A 16,861-nucleotide genomic window follows, 5' to 3' on the forward strand; every position below is an offset into this window, starting at 1 on the left:
AGGCTGGAATGGGCTACATGGTTCACAGAGTGTTCACAGCTGGAGGCTTAGATCCTTGAATGGGATGGATATATACATATATATACACATATATATATACATACATACATACATACATATCCTTTCCAGAAACCAGAAAAAGTAGAAAGAGGTAGAGCAAAAGGACACATATGACATGAAAGCAGAAAGGACACTAAGGGGAGGTTACAAGAGTAAGTGCCACTAAAGCACACTTGGTTTGGAGGTGCTGTCGTGGTATCTAATACCTCATAGCTAGTTTAAAATGAAGTGCATAGGAGATACTCCTCATCTATAAAATAATGCATTGTTCTTTAATACTGCTAAGCCTGCAATAACCCCAGTATCCTAAACTGTTCCAGGATCGCTTAAGATGTACTCTGTTCCATATTTTGTGCAGTGGTGTGAGCAATGGAGGCAGAAGAATGGATCTTTTTACCATTCTTTTTATATGTAGAGATTACAGACTACTGTTGTTTTGACTTTTCAAATCCCTTCTAACTCTGATTTTAGTTTTCTGTGGAGGTTTTGTGTATAGCTATACATATATACTCAGGGGTATGTCCCTGTGGAAGCCAGAAGTCAGCCTTCGGTTTCGTTTCTTAGGTGCTGTCCCCCTTGTTTATTTAGACTTGCTCTTTACTTGAGCTTGGTATTTCAAATTTTGGGGTATCCCTTTCTGGCCACCATATGATAGCAGTAGATCTCCTCTCATTAAAAAAAGAATTTAAGAATGAAAAACCCCAGGGAGGCAAGCTGTGACTCGTGACACCTGCCTGGAGGAGGATTATAAGGAAGAGATAGATGAGTAACCAGAAAGGTCTTGCCATTTGAGAAAAACCTGCACGCAGGTCAGCCACATGGTGGCAGGCACCTGTAAGGCAGGGAGGGGAGTTTTAGAGAAAGAGCAAAACCCAGAGCTTTAAAGAAAGCATGCTTTAAAAGAAAGAAAGAAAGAAAGAAAGAGGGGAAAGAAAAGGAAAAATGCTTCTCTAATAGTTTAGAACTTGAGCAGACTTACAGAGCCACATTACTGTGGCCCTCCCTGTAGGCTACTAAGGGTTGAAAGTCAGCAAGGAAAGTCCATCATCTCATTAAAGGATAATTATTACAAGCTGACGTTGCTTTCCTAAGGGATGGTCCTTAACCCTGCTCAGCTGGAATGCCCACCCTAGCCAGAGATCTCATCCTCTTGGCAAGAAGGAAATCATTTTTCCTTGATGGGCCTTTACTTGCTGCACTGTCACCTGGAGCTTAGCAATGGCTCCACCAGGCCTCAGGAATCTACCTTGTTGGCTCAGGGATTGCAGGAATGCACCATTATACCTCATCTTTTTAATCCTGTCCTCATGATCACAAGGGAAGCACATTACCTACTTGCCACATCCTCAGCATTCAGCATGCTCTATACTAAAGTGTTTTGTTTTCTTCAGCCAGTTGCAAATTTATCAGATAAAATTTGAAATATTTGTTTTCTTCTCTCATGGACTTATGGCCTTTATTAGTGTTAACATCAACTTAAAAAGAAACCTAAGGGGAAACTGAAATTAGCAATACCCTTTTGTAAACCTTATTAGGCTTTGAACATTATTTGATTTTTTAGATCTGTATATTGTGAAAATTAATATTTCTTTAAAAGATGACCGTGTCTCAAAGGTTTGTGCATTAAGAATATCAGAGGTTGCTGGCTATGGTGATTTTCCTTCTCCTTGGACTCTTCTCTGAATGTATACTTTCTCTGCTATAACTCTGTGCCCCTCCTTTTAACATTTCCTACACAGCCTTCAGTTGGTTGGCAGTTTCCTCACTGAATTTTTTTTTTCCGTTTTCACAGTGAATCTCAGAGTCAGGATTTGGTACCATGTTGTACTCAGTGAGTCCCTCCTGACAGGAGGCAGAGGATGGAGAGAGCGGTGCTCTGTGGAATGACTTGATGCAGCTTGCAACTAGTATAACTTAACTTGCAAGCAAATGCCAACTCACCAGAATTTGGTCCCATCCCCAGGCAACAGGAGCTGCTGAAAGGGAGTGTGTGGTTCTTTGGGAAATGAAGCTTTTTGATTTCCTGGATGGTGCTGAGGCTGCCCTGTAGAACTCCACGCTATGGACACTTTGATGCTGACACAGGTCACTAAGAGACTGAAAACTTACTGTCCAGAAACAAGTCTGTGGTGCTTCCGCTTGGCTGTGATTCATGTCAGAAGTCCATAGCTCTAGGGCCTGTGCTATGTACGTGTGAAGTTGGCTTGTCCACACATCAGCAGCTTCCCTTCCCAGCTGTGAGGAAGTGTTTGAGAATTTGTGTGTGTCAGCCTATCCTGGCTGTGTCTCTTGTCACTAGGAGAAACACTGCTGATCAGTGCTGTTTTATGTCTCCACGCCTACATTCTTATGCTTCCTCTTCTTTAGTTATGAGAGCTTATAAGATACAAAGAAGAAATCACTCTCCGCTCTGTAGCAGCTCTGGGTAAAATTGTGAAGTAGGTCCTTACTCGCACGTGTCCCATGTGTGTTATATTTTACCTACATAAAATCAGGCTCTGCATAAATTTTTTAATATTTTATTAATTTATTCATATACATCTCAATTATTAACCCATCCCTCTGCATGAATTCTTAGTTTAAAAATATTTACATTTCCTACTAATTGATTTTATGTATTTACTGATGGATTTTTATGTATTTATAAGATTCTTATTCTAGGAGGTCATCTTTCTGAGACTATATTAAATCACAGAGTTACAGAAATTTATTTCATGCATTTATTTAATTTTTCTAATAATATAAATGAAATTTTCTGTGTTGTGCCTAACAGACTAGTCATATTAACTCTCTTAAAAATAATTCATTATCTGCCTATAAGTTTTCCTATAAACAAAAGACTGCTCACTGAGCCAATCCTGTTTCAGCTCTGTTTCTTTATTATTATTATTTCTTCTTCTTCTTCTTCTTCTTCTTCTTCTTCTTCTTCTTCTTCTTCTTCGTCTTCGTCTTCGTCTTCGTCTTCATCTTCGTTTTCGTCTTTATCTTCATCTTCTTTTTCTTCCTCCTCCTCCTCCTCTTCCTCCCATCCCTCCTCCTCTTCTTCCTCCTCTTCCTTCTCCCCTTCCTCCTCCTTCTCGTGTTTTTTTGAGACAGAATTTCTCAGTGTAGCCTTGGCTGTCCTGGATTCACTTTGTAAACCAGGCTGGCTTAGAGCTCACAGCAATACACCTGCCTCTGCCTCCCTGGATGCTGGGGTTAAAGGCGTGCACCACCATGCCCAGCTAACAGTATTTCTTGATATTGGGTCACCAAACCTGTGAGAAGTCAGTAAAAGCTATCAGTCTTTCCCTGTGGAGAAATGCACACACACACACACACACACACACACACACACACACACACACACACAGAGTCAATTATAAGGATAACCAGTTGTGATATGCCTGCCACTTCCAGCTGCTTTATATGTGTGTCTTGGCTTAGTCCTTATGACCATGCTATAAGAAATGATCTGCTATTCTAATGTTTGATTTAATGATTTTTAAGGACATAAACAGGTTAAGTAATCTATTGAACTGAAGAGTTAGTAAGTGGAGAAGTAGAGCTGTGGTTCTGATTTTTATTACCCTTAGGACTGTCCCCTTAAAGTTCTTGTGCCTGAGATTTTATGGAACTCAATAGTTTATAATTCTGCAAATTGATACCTGGCTTAAGGGCCTGACTTGTAACAGCCCAGAGACTTGTTGTCAGTTATGAGTCTATATGTCTCATGAATCTTTCTTTTTTAAAATTGAAACATAATGTTTGTTGAGCATCTGCTATCTTGAATTATTGTTAAGCTTTGTGATCTCTAAGGGATTTTCTATCTTTACTATAATTGTGAGGTTGTTAGAATTATGGAGTGTAGTTCAGTAATGGAGTACTTGTCTTGCATGCACAAGGCCTTAGATTTGATGCTCAGTACTGAAAAAGAGAGAAAAACTACAAATATAAAGTTGAATTTACAGTAATTATACATTTCCATAATTGATTTATGGAGATTAGTCTTTTCACTTCATTGTATCTGGCATAGTTATCACTGTCTGGTTCTCTTTATAAAAAGGTAGATCAAAGGCTGCCATGGGTTTTCTTGTTTGTTTGGTTTTGGTTTTTTGTTTGTTTGTTTGTTTTCTGGAACCTGAGGATTTGGTATGTCCTAAAAATCAAGCCTATAAAGTTAGTGAGAGCTCTGCATATAGCATACCCAGACTCCTGAGTCAGTGTGTCTGCCACCCAGTGAGGAAGAGCATGAATGTAAACCCACGCCCAAGCCTTCCAGCGGTGTGTCGTGGAAAGGTCTGTTGAGTTGGTCATAGGCAGGGCAGCAGAACATCGCAATACCTGGCCTCCTCCTAATAGAGAGACACCTTGAATTGCTTTAAATGAGGCAACACTGGCTCGAACGATACAGCATTACTTAAGGTAATCTATCAACCTTGAGAGAAGTATGTGCAGATTGACCACTCAGCAAGGCTGCTGACAAGGAGACCATAGCTATAATTCAAAGAACTTCTTTCAACAAGAGCATCCTGTGAGTCAGTGGTACACTTGGGATGCACAGTTCTTGCATACCAGGTTACCATATGATCCTTACTGTTGCTTACTGCACATCATGTTGATATGCAGAGTATGGTCAGCATGCTTTTCACCAAATGCTTGTATAGTTTTAGAACTTTACACTTTTGAAACTTGGGTTTCTTAGTCCTCCTTTGGATAATGTTGGATTCTAAGTGCCATGGGAGTTCTCTTCTCAAAGCAAACAGTTACTTTACTAAACTTGTGTTCAGAGTGGATCTCTTTTCTTTTTTTTTCTTTCTCTTTTCTTTTCTTTTTTTTTTTAATCTCTTTTCTTAGGCATCCTTTTTATTTGAAATGTCTACAGTAAGAGTATTTTATATGTAGGTATATGCCACACATTAGTTTAATGTGTTGATTTATAATTCTTTTCGTATAATGTTGTCTTGTCTCTACAATCTAAATTGTTGGCATTATTTTTTCTAAGCCGGGGCAATGATTTTATGTAAATCTCTTATGGCTTCAAAATGAGTGGGAAGGGAGGAACAGTGCACACCGCAGTAATCATTGTCCATACATCATCTCTTAAATTTATCCTGTGTAGAGTCTTCTACTTTTCTAGCTAGATATGAAAAAGAAAAAGGGAAGTATTATACCAGTTCTATAGGTTCTTAAATTCCACCTTGGGGAATATGTGTTTGAAAGGAAAATTCTTCTTTCTTTTTTTTTTCAATTACTTGGGCTGTGTTTCATGTAAATAGTGGATGGATATAAAATGCCCATTGTGCTTTGACTTCACAAGGAAGAGCTGAAGTCACAGTGACTACCCAGGTCTTGACTGTGCCGCATGCCTGTCTCTGTGGAGGGAACTTCAGACCTTTTTATTTTCTAATAAGCAGGGCTCGGGGACAATTAAACTTGACATTCTTAACTGGTACTAGCATTTGTCCCTGTAGCCCTGTGCCATTTCTTTCTTGTTAATGACACGGAAGCCAGAATTATGAGGGAGCGTGGTCTCAAGGTGCTACTGCAGATAGCAGCCACCCTGAAAGGAACAGGTGGAGGCAAGAGGAAGGCTCACAGTAGTGCAGAAATGGACGTCAAGGACAAGGACTGCAGTAGAAGGACTGGCATTTGCAAATGTCCTTTACCATGGTGGTGAGCTTCATCCAGGTGGAATCTTCATATCTGCCAATGCTTCTTTGCTTTTTGAGCCAAACTCTGACCAGGGCAGCAGCAGCTGCTGCAAGTGGTGTGCGTGCATGTGTGTTGTGTAGGAGGTTGGCACTCATGAGATAATACAAATAATCAGTGAGGGAATAATTAATGATGTGGCAGGGAATATTTTTTGATAAATGCCTAGGGAATGAGGTGACAGGCGTGAAATTAGAAAATTCCTTCAGCGATCTGAAATATAAATAGCTTTCGGAACTGAAAAGAGTTTCTCAGCTGAAGATTTTATTGTGTTGAGAGGAAAAACTTTTTTCTTTTCCCCCCTCCCTTCCTCCTTTGCAAGTTGTTTGTCCATTCACAAAACAAATACTCTGAAGCCCAGCGCGGCTCATGGGAATAAATTTCAGGTCGAATTAGTACAGTTTCCTTGCTGTCAGGATGCTGGAATTAATGGTGTTTTGATGACACGAATTTTGAAGGGCCAACAAAGAAGCTGAAGGGAGAGAGACATGACTCCTTAGAAGCTCAGTCCTGCTCCCCCCCAGCCTCTCTTGTCTTCCCTGTCATCCGTCTGCCAATCTCCCTGTCCATGGTTAGTTAAAGGCGCTTTTTATCCTCTTTTCTTTCCCACAGAGTTTGCCAGATCCGGCCCGGTGCCTGGGTTCCAGGAGGACACGCTGCAGTTGGCCTTCATCGACTTGAGACAAGTAAGTCTTTGTGTTTTTGTTTTTTGTTTTTCTTTTAAGATGTGTGACTGAAGACCATCAGGTCTTAAGGAAAAGGGGAGGGAGGGGGTTTGGCATTGGTGATTCACACTGGAGACCTAAGGGCTTTTCCCTGTGTTTGAGGCCACCTCTTTTATTTAGCTATCTGAGATCCTTAGCAATGGTGGAGTAAAGGTTTTGTGGGTAGGAGGGAAGGCAGGGGGCGGGAGGAGGGATCCACAGAGTAGAGGGACTCAAGTGACCCTCAAGTGATGCGATCCATTGTGTGGCCATTGACTTCTGCAGACACAGCGAAAAGATGACTCGTCCAACCCATGCTAAGCAGGTGCACTGATGCAGAGACTGCCGGCCTAGAGAACTTTGTGTGTGGAAAATGTGGCCAGCAGTGTTAAAGGAAGTGAAATGTTTTGCTTTCAGGGTTGTTAGTCTGGTTTGTTGACTTTTCCTTGCTGCCTCGTACCTTCTATCGCCTCCTTTGTAGAATGTAGTCGGCCATCAGCAACACAGTGCTGGTGCTTGAAGATGGTTTGCAAAGGTTCCTACCTGTCGTGCTAGACCGATAGGAAGTCCTGTTACAGCGGCATGGTGAAGGCTGGTTCTTAGGTCTACCTGAGCTTTGGCAAGCCCACAAGATGGAAAGGCCACCCATAGGGCTGTTCTTGCAGATGGGAAAGGGTCAGTTGGTAGGCCGCGGTGATTTGGGTATAGTAGAACAAGATGGGCAGGGGCCAAAAGAGAGAGCTGTAACTGTGCTCTGTCATCTCTTCACTCTGAAGATGGATGGGGTTGGATAGAAAGTGTGAATGAAGTAAGCATCAATGACTGATGCTTCTCTCCTATTAAAACAATCTTTTTTTTTTTGTCTGTTTTAGAAGGGGGGCTGGCTTTGTTTCTCCTGCCATAATGATGCAGTGCCTCTTGTTTTCAGAGCTGACATAGTTTGCATTCTGAAAACTTGTAGATGCCCAGAGTGTTTCTTAAAGCCGTAGGCCCCCTTGTCTGGGTAACCTCCTTACCTCTGTGACTGGATCCGTGCCGGAATAGCTTTTAACCCGTAATGGATGGTCTGAGCTAGCCCTGGACCCTTGTGCATGGGAGGTGTAATCTGTCATTGATGACAATTCTGGAAAGCCCTGTTCAGCAGAATCATGTGTCTATAGACCCACCAAGGTTTGGGGATTCAGACCACATCCCAGAAACGTGTGTCAACTTAATATTTGGGGGCTGGGTTAGGGTTCTCTTTTTTCATAAGACTTTCCTAGCATTGTCAGAAATGGGGCTCTCCCCACACACTGAACACCTTCCACCTATAGCTTTGAAAGGCTCAAGTTTTAGAGTTTGATCTAAGATGGGAGGTCGAGGTTTTGTTTTAGGGTTCAGTGGGGATCCATTCCCTCACTCCGGAATTTCTTCACCAAAACCTCTAAGCCAGTTCACGCTTCTTGGAAAACAGGAAGTGATTTTTATTGGAAGAACATATTTAAGAAAAAGTTTTTCCTTTTTTACTGTTCATGCAAAGAAAATGTTGTCATTCTCAGTAGTTTGTGGTTTTGGCACCTATGGAAAGCAGCTAGTGTTCAAAAAAAAAAAAGTGATGTGAGTGGTAAACGGAAAAGCACATCCAGGGTGAGATGAGTCAGACCAGGGGTGAATGCTCAAGTCCTTGTGAGCCCCAGGGGAGCTGATGTGGGTGCTGACAGTCCTGTCTCTGCTGCATTCCTGTCCCCCCAGCTTCTTTTGTGATGTTTCAATGGTAAAAGCTCAAACGACAAATTTTTACTGACAGTGACAGACTGTGTTTCTTCTTACTCAGTGTGTCATCTGAATTCTACCTAGATTGTTCTCTGCTGCAGCAGTTGGGAAAGGATCGTTTCTAACCTAGATGAGTTCAACAGCATTCTTACTTTAAGGCTGTGTTAGCAGATAGCTGACATGCTGCAAAGCGATGCTTCCACATTCTGCTCCAAAATTATCTTTCCTCTAGGCCAGTCTCAGATGTTCAAAGTACAAGAAGGATTCCTCTTTGTATGTTACTATAGGGGACTTAATGTAAGAGGAGGCAGATGTGGTTAAGTGTCCTGTTGTTTGCACGCCTCACAATCATAAAGAAGAATTTTAAATTGGGGGTGGAAGCTGGTCTTAAAATTGTACAATACAAATTTGCCATGTTCCTTCCATTGTTGCATAACACCGAAGCCAGACTCTGTGTTGGCTCTCCCTTGGGGAGAACTCTACCCAAAGCAGCAAGTTCACCTTCAAGCAGTCTCATTATCATGAAGACAGCCATGACTGTCTCAGGGCTCCCTTTGAATCTATGTCCGTTGTCTGCTTGTTTTAGATGTGGCTTTGGTTTTCCATTCCTTATACTGCCAGGCGTCCCCTTTCCTGATGCTGGTGTCCTTTCTCCATGCCGAGTGCTTCCTACTCATCTGGCCTGTGTACGGTGGTTTCATGTACTAAACCTAGAGGTGGGGCCTTTACTAGCCCTGTTCTTCTTTTCAGATGTGTTAGCACACAGATTCTTTCTCACCGCTGTCTATACCTTAGGTTCTGATTTCATTATTTAACTTATTAGCAGATTTAATCATTATGCTTTTATAAGTCAAAATCAAAACAGTAAATGGAATTAGCAGGGACCAGGACAGTGTCTCAGCAAGTAAAGTATTTGCCATGAAAACCTGCCTGGGTTGGCTCCCTGGAACCCATATAACGGTGGAAGCAGAGAACTGGCTTCACAAAATTATTCTCTGACTTCCACGGTGGCAAGTGCACAGCCACTACACACACACACACACACACACACACACACACACACACACACACCACTAATAATAGTAAATAAACAATTTAAAAATCGTAATGGAAATACCAGAAATGAAAATTAAAGCAAATGTTGTATGACTTTTCCTGATCAAGTGTCTATTTACCACAATAGAGCATACACAACAGCCCCCATGCCCCCAAAATAAAACAATTCTACCCAAGTCTAGTTACTTACAGGAGAATGAATAAGCCATTGCAGAAGTTACCCCTGCCCTAGCCATTGTTAAATGCTTATAATCTCCAGAGAGGGAGGAGAATCCTGAGCCCTCCTTCACTTCCAGGAGGACAAGGCCCAGTATTGTGGGGCCTTCCTATAGGCAGTTACAGGTACTGTCATTTCAAGATGGCAGTAGCCATGTCAGGCAACAGCTGTGCCTGTCCTAAGCAGAGTTCCATAAAATGCAAAATGTAGGGTGCATGCCCATATGAGAGGGGGGTCTGTGCTGGTGTGCTTTGGGGTGCATACTCTCTCAGTGCTATTTAGATACTGGCTGTTTGACTCTCCGGTTTCTAAATGTATCATGCTGGTCATGTGCTCATGTTCTCTTGTGTTAGACTTTCAGATGCAATTAGGTGAATGATAATTTAAAACATATTCAAAACATGGACGTTGATGAAAGAGTCTCTGTATAGGCTGTAATAGCAGAGTGTCATTTAAAAACCCTGTAATTTCATTAGAAAGAAATTCAGATGTGGATTATAAAGCTATCCATCCTTTTTCACTTACTCTCTTTCCATTTTTCTACTTCTTAAGGTAAAAAGTGAAATGACATTTTGAGTATACAAGCTTTCATGATATTTCAGAGTTAAAATACATTGACATACATTTTTCAATGACATACATTTTTCATTTGTTAAGATTTTAAGATTAGAAAATCTGCTATTAATAATAATGAACTATACAGTACAAGTCAAAAGGCCTTTCCTTAGCATTTCATATTTATGTTATAAAAGTTCAATTTCAGTACAATTTTACATGCAAAAATATGTGTGTATTTATTTCAGCTTCCAAGCTTAGGGAATGTTAAAGCTAGAGGACAAAAGAAAGTCTCATTTAATGAACCATTTTAATGTGGTAGCTGTGCTCTAGGAATTGGTGGCCCCTAGTTATTCATCTTTAGGAATTATAGAGAGCTCTTTTTTTTTTAACAGTTCTGTTGAAAAACATGGAATAGAAATGCATCAAATTCTGAGTGTCTGCTGTGCACACAGCTTAAGTGATGCACAGTGAATACACAGTGAGTGTGACCACCCCACCCCCTACCCCCCGGAGGATGCAATGGGTCATCACTAAGTTCTTGCTTCTAATGTGGACATGGTATGACAAGAATTGTCTTGGAGACATTAGAACATTGTGTGCATTTCAGTTGTTTGACTCCCACAACATGTTCACTTGAACCATGTGTGGAGCTCAGGATTCTACTAATCAGCAATTCTGGACAGCTGAGCAAGCCTCCACACTGCAGTCAGCCACTGAAGTGACTGGCCAGTCCAGAGCTCTCGAGGTCTACAGCCAGCTCTTCTCTGCACCCATGGTATGTTTCATGCGCAGGCAGCCTGTTCTGGAAGCACACAAACCCTTAAGAGCTGTGCACAGAGGTAGGAGATTGTCACTTCCACCACATTCTCTTGTCTTCGGCTGATCATAGCATTAATTTAAAGAAATTGGGACATAAACGGCATCTCATAGTTTAGCTGGAATGGAATACTTATGTATGAAAAGTGCAAATCAAACTGAGTGCACAGTGCAAACAAAGGGCAGAATTGACTCTGTAAGGGCCCATTGTAGGGGCAGAGAGCTGTAAAATATTCATGGAGAGGAGAGTTAAACTGAAAGAAAATTAAACTCCATCTTTCCCTGCACCCACCCCAGGTGTGTGTGTGTGTGTGTGTGTGTGTGTGTGTGTGTGTGTGTGTGTGTGTGTTGTGTTGGTTTAACTAAGATGTAGACTCTTCATTCCTTTGGATATTGGGTTCTTCTTTAACCATTATGCCCTTAAGCTCTCTTGTCTGTATTCTCTGCTGCTTTGTTTGTTGAAAAAATCTCATTTTAATGTCTTGTTTATCCTCCTCCTTCAATGCTGTAAATTGTGCTACCCTGAAATATTTGATGCTGATGTTATTCACGTTCACTGTGAGTGCATCTAACTCTCCAAAGATGTGTTTGCTGTATTTATGTAGTTTACAGTGTTCACCTTCCATGTCTGACTAGCAGTTGGCAGTTGGAGATGTCCTTTCCTCGGTAATATCACCTTATCCTCTGCTTCTCTGCCCCAGTAGTTACTTACTTTCAATCTGCATTAAATTATTATAAAGCTGAATGAACAAGTCTATGACATTGCATCAGATTCTTGAATGGAGCTTGTTGGCAAGGCACTTCCACACTGAGCCATCCCAAGATATCTGGGCTGTTTTTAGAGTGAGCTGGGGCTATTCCCTCTAGGGCACTTATTCCCCAACTTCTTCCCTGTGTCTAAAGTAAACACAGTGCATTTCCATTGCAGACATGGGGCCTGTCTTAAAAACAACAGTGGTGCCTAAAGAGATACCTGTCTGCTTCTTTTTGGTTGTTGAACAGATTATGGTGCTATTTCTGCTAAGGTAAAAAGGAATAAATAACTGTAGTTAGAAAGGAATCAGTAACTTTAGTCTCCATTTCAAACTGGAGAACAACTCAGAACCTTTGTCTGGCTTCACTTACTATTTTCTATTACATCTTTATACTACTCAATATAAAGGTTCTGTTTTGAAATCAAATGTCCATGTACAGTGAACATTATGTTGTTCCTAAGATGAACCTTCCCTCTGTTAATCATTTGAATGTTAGTCTTAGTAGAAAACCCTCCTACAGCAAAGGATGATTCTGTGATCTAACACATATTAAAATATCCTTTGATCCACAAGATAACCATTCCAAACTACTGCCTAACTGGGAGACTTTACCAGAGGTGGGTAGGAGTTGGGCAGGCCCATATCTCAAAAGGCCCCAGGTGCCACTTATCAGTTTCTTATCACAAATAAGAAGGTGTTAGCTGGAAGCCACCTCCCACAAGTGCTTCTTCATATTAGTCCTAAACCTGCTGGAATGTGAGGGGCTTTTAGGCAGTTTCCAGGATTATATTTATCATCACCAGCAGCAGCAGCAGCAGGCCCTCACCATGTAGCCCAGGTTGGACTTGTACTCTGGATCCTTCTGCCTCAGCTTCCTAAGTGCTGGAATTGTGGAAAATTACCACTATGCCTGTAACAAAGATGCCTAATGAAGAATGGTACAGGGGGGTGGGTTGTAGAGGAATGAGTTCATAAAGGAGATAGTCTTGGTGGAGGACATCAGAGAGACGTGGTGCCCCTCCATCATCTGTGAGAGACACCATGACCAAGGCAACTATAAAGAAATGCACTTAATTGGAGACTTGCTTACAGTTTGAGGGTGAGTTCATTCTCATCATGGTGGGAAGCATGGCAGCAGGCAGGCAAGCACAGCACTGGAGCAGTGGATGGACGTTTAGAACTGGTCTACAAGTTGGAGGCAGAGAGAAAAGAGACTGACCCTGCCATGGGTTTTTAAAACCTCAAAGCCCAACCAGAGTGACACAATTCCTCCAACAAGGCCACACCTCCTAATTATTCCCTAAACATTTCCACCAACTAGGGATCAACCATTTAAATGTATGAGCCTGTGGGGGGAGGGGCATTTTCACTCAAACCATCATAGTAGGGAACTGTATGGACCAATAATTTTGTTCATAGAAGCCTTTTCCAAGCACTGCTGCCTGGCAGGGGTCCCTTTCAACCTTGTGTAAACCTGAGTGTCAGCCTGCAAGCTCAGGAGTCATCTACCCAGTCAGAAGACAAGTAGGTTGATAAAGGAAGGATATTTTCTGCTTAGCACCCTCTCACCATGGAGGAATTCTACTTACGAAAGTCTTTATAGAATTGCTTTAAGAAGAAAGACTGCTAGCAGTGGAGGATAACTGCGTGAAAGCCATGGTAGTTTTACCAGGGGTGAAACTCATTCATTAATTCATTCATTCATTCATCCATCCATCCATCCATTCAATAAAGGTTGGGTCCTTGAAGGGAAGTTGGATGGTCAGGTGAACTCTGCTGTGTGTGTTCTATTGTCTGATTTCCTCAGATAAAGAAGACATCTCCTTCCTGGCAATGTAGGCCATAATCTCTTGGTTCTTTGTGTGGTGGTGTTTGGTAGCTAGTTAGCTTTTGACCTGTTTGATGGCCCTTTCTTGTGAATTGTTTGTGTGCTTAGCAACACTACTTATGGATATTATGTGCTGTGGACCTTCCTAGGGTACTTACAGTGTTTAAATGACAAATATATGAAGGCAGAAAGCAAAATTGTTTTGGTTAGATAGGTGAGAGCTTTTTGGGTATCCAGAGGTAACTTATCAGACTTTTGGACTATTTTCCCATGAAAAATACATTAAGTTTGGCCTTCTAGCTAATGGGCCCCCCAGGTTGTCATTGTCTTTTACTACTGTCGGCTCATCTGGCCACGGCCAGGAGTTCGCTTGACTGTGCACGTGCTTCACTGCAGGTTGGAAGAGTACAGACGGCCTTTTCTACTTCGTAGTAGAAGAGAAATGTCCACAAATGGACCTGGTCTGCCCTTTTTATTGCACCAGCTGAAGGCCTACCATAACTCCCTTTGTGTGTGGTGACAGCATCAGTCTCCTAGCTTCCTGCCAGGTCTTTCAGCTTAGAAGTCAGGTTTGATTCCATTTCTGATCATGCAAATCTGGAACTTGTCTTTTGTTTGTTTTTTTGTTGACAAATTCCCACCTTGAGGAACAGTGGTAGGAGACCATCACGGGTGTGTTTCACTGTGAACAGCCGCAGCTGTTGGGGGCTGTGTTGGTGCTAGCTGAGTGGAAGCCTCTGGGTCTGAACACTGACCTCAGGTGTGCTAGCTCTACAGTCCAGGGTCCTTGTAGAGTACATTCTATCCAAGAAGGCAGCAGAGCCAGGCCTTGAAACTACATCACAACTACATCACTGTAGTCTCACAACTACATCACCGACAGCCACTGGAGGGCAGCAGTGAGTGACAGCAAAGATCTAGATTTAGGGAATTGGGGCATATTTCAGTTTGAAAAAAAAATAAAACAAACTTAACTATAAGCTATCCTAAGCCACCTAGACTTCTGGGGAGCAAATACCCAAAACAGTCCAGAGCCCCAAACCTAAAGATTCCTTCTAAGCAAGTTCAGAAATCAGGAATGGGTAAAGGCATAAGGTAGGACTAGTGAGAAAGGAGAACCAATGGCAGAGTGAAGGAAGGGAACCAGGATTGTCCACATTGAGTCCTAGGAGTCAGCTGAACTAGACCAGGCACATGAAACAAAGCACCAAGGTGTGAGCTGAGAAACAAAGGCAAGTTACAAAGGCTGCTTCTCTCGGGCAGTGGTATCCAGGAAGAACCCAACAGCAATCAGAGACCTGCAGAGGCAACAGGGTTTGCAAGGAAGCGGCCATGCCTATGGGTGGCTCATCTCTTACAGTAGTCTTCTTGCTTTCTCTGTAATATTCCTTTCTTGGTCTGTTGATTTCACTCAAGCTGTAGAGAGGCAATGACAGGGCATTCTGAAGTGAAGTTGACCTTGACTAGGAAACCGCACTGGATAGTATTGCCTTGGAAAGTCAGCGCTCCTTCCTCTGATCCCTGTGTCCACCCAGCCTCCCTTTAAATACTGGTAAAACCCATAGAACATAGCTAGCAGAACAAACACAAACAAACCAACACCTGACTCCCAGATTTTATGTGGCAACTGAGACAAATTCAATTATTCTAAAAGCTTGGTATCTGTTCTAGGAAAGCAGTAGAAGGCTGTGTTTCCAAGGCTTATGGTAACTTGGGTGCTCAGCAGCTTCTCAAACCTCTTAGTTCAGGAATTCTTACTTTTTCTCTTCTCTGTGGCCCATGATATCTTAGAGAAACAAGTTGAGTATTCTTTCTTGACTTTGTAAGTTTGGAGTTGGGCACATGTAGCTTACTAGCTGTGCTATTTGGCCAAATTATTTTACCTTAAAGATAATTTTTTAGACTACAAAATAAAAATCTTTAACTCACAAAGTTTATAAGACTATGTAGGCATTAAGTAAGATAATATAATCATGGCACATAATGCTTGGTTAGCATACAGCTGATGTTAGTACTACTGTTGCTATCAAGCTGTTGCTAACTCCTGTTTTGTGGAGGTCTGTGTAGAGACAGCATCCACAGTCTACACCAGGAGACAGACTCCTTTGTCACTGGCTTCATGTGCTCTGCCTACTCCCAGTGAGTGAGGAATTGAGAAGAGTAGCTATTAAATGTTCTCAGATCTGAGCACAGTGATGACTGAAAAGAAAATGAATCTGAATTTCTCTTGCTTATAACCGATTATAAGTCAGCGGCTTTCTTTTTTCATTAAAAGTATTTATTTAGAAAAATACTATTGCATTTTAAAGTAATTTTTAAAGGTAAAGTTGCTCTAGATCTATATCCCAATAAAATTCTTTGTACTTTTGTGGGCCTCGCTCTGTTCTTTATTTTATGTGTATTGTAACACTTGTGTCATTTTATTTATGCTTTTAATTTCAACATACCTTAAGCATCTTAGGCTGTTTTGAACCTTTTAAAAATCAGTTTAATTAAGGTATAATTTGTTTACAACAAAATGTATAATCTTTGAATTTGTGAGCACCATCTCTGAGAATAAGTCTGTCGTGCACAGGATCCCTTCTGTTTCTCTGAAGTTGGTCTGTCTCCTAGCCCACAGGCAGTCAGTCATCTTTTAATCATTGTAGTTTGAAAATTCTAGGTTGATATTCTTTAGTGTATTCTGTCTGACTTCTTTAGTTCAGCATAATATTTTGAGATATCCTTACAGTGATAACATTTCTGTAATTCATTCCTTTTACTGATGAATTATATTTTTACACTGATCTGTCATTATTTATCCACTAACCCCTTCAAATTTGTGCACATTATTTTCAGTTTGAACCATGTGGTGGTTTGAATAAGAAGTATCCCCATGTTTCTTTACAGCAAAATATGTTTCCTGTGTGTGTGTGTGTGTGTGTGTGTCAATTTCATTATCCATTGATTTGGATGTGTAGGTTGATTCCATTTCTCTGCTGTTGTAAAAATAACATCAATAAACATCCATGCAAGTATCTCTATGATGGGGGAAAAAAGAAGTATCCCCAATAGTCTCTGGCATTTGAATTATTTGCTCCTAGTGGGTGGTACTGAGTGGGGAGGTTTGGGAGGGTAGGCCTGCTGGAGGAAGGGTGCCAGTTGAAAGCCTCTTGTCAGTCCCAGTTCTCGCTTTCTCCCTCATACTTAGGCTGAGTGTTGGCGTATTTTTAAATCTATTTTATTGGGTTCTTATACCTCTACTTCCCTTATTCCACCATAATCTCTTTCAATCCCCCCAACACTAGGTAGGACAGAAAGATTAGACAGGAAAGGGGGCACCGACCTGTATAGGCTACTTCCTGCTGATTAGGTATGTAGAGTCCCTTGAGGCAAGTCCAGTCTTCATTGCCAAAATCTCCAGCAGCTCAGCAAACCAGCAACT

The 16,861-nt window shown here is 41.5% G+C and overlaps 1 protein-coding gene across 2 annotated transcripts in view; it reads left to right on the top strand.

The window, feature by feature from the left end:
• Window positions 1-16,861, top strand: part of EXOC6B (exocyst complex component 6B) — a 434,863-nt gene that overhangs the window by 319,484 nt on the left and 98,518 nt on the right. For both annotated transcript variants that reach the window (XM_084764962.1, XM_084764963.1), the window contains exon 20: window positions 6,364-6,437. In XM_084764962.1, coding sequence (XP_084621088.1) covers window positions 6,364-6,437 — 74 coding nt within the window. The remainder of the gene's footprint in view (window positions 1-6,363; window positions 6,438-16,861) is intronic.

The sequence above is a fragment of the Acomys minous genome (genome assembly GCF_964271855.1).
Source record: "Acomys minous genome assembly, chromosome: 17".
NCBI lineage: Eukaryota > Metazoa > Chordata > Mammalia > Rodentia > Muridae > Acomys > Acomys minous.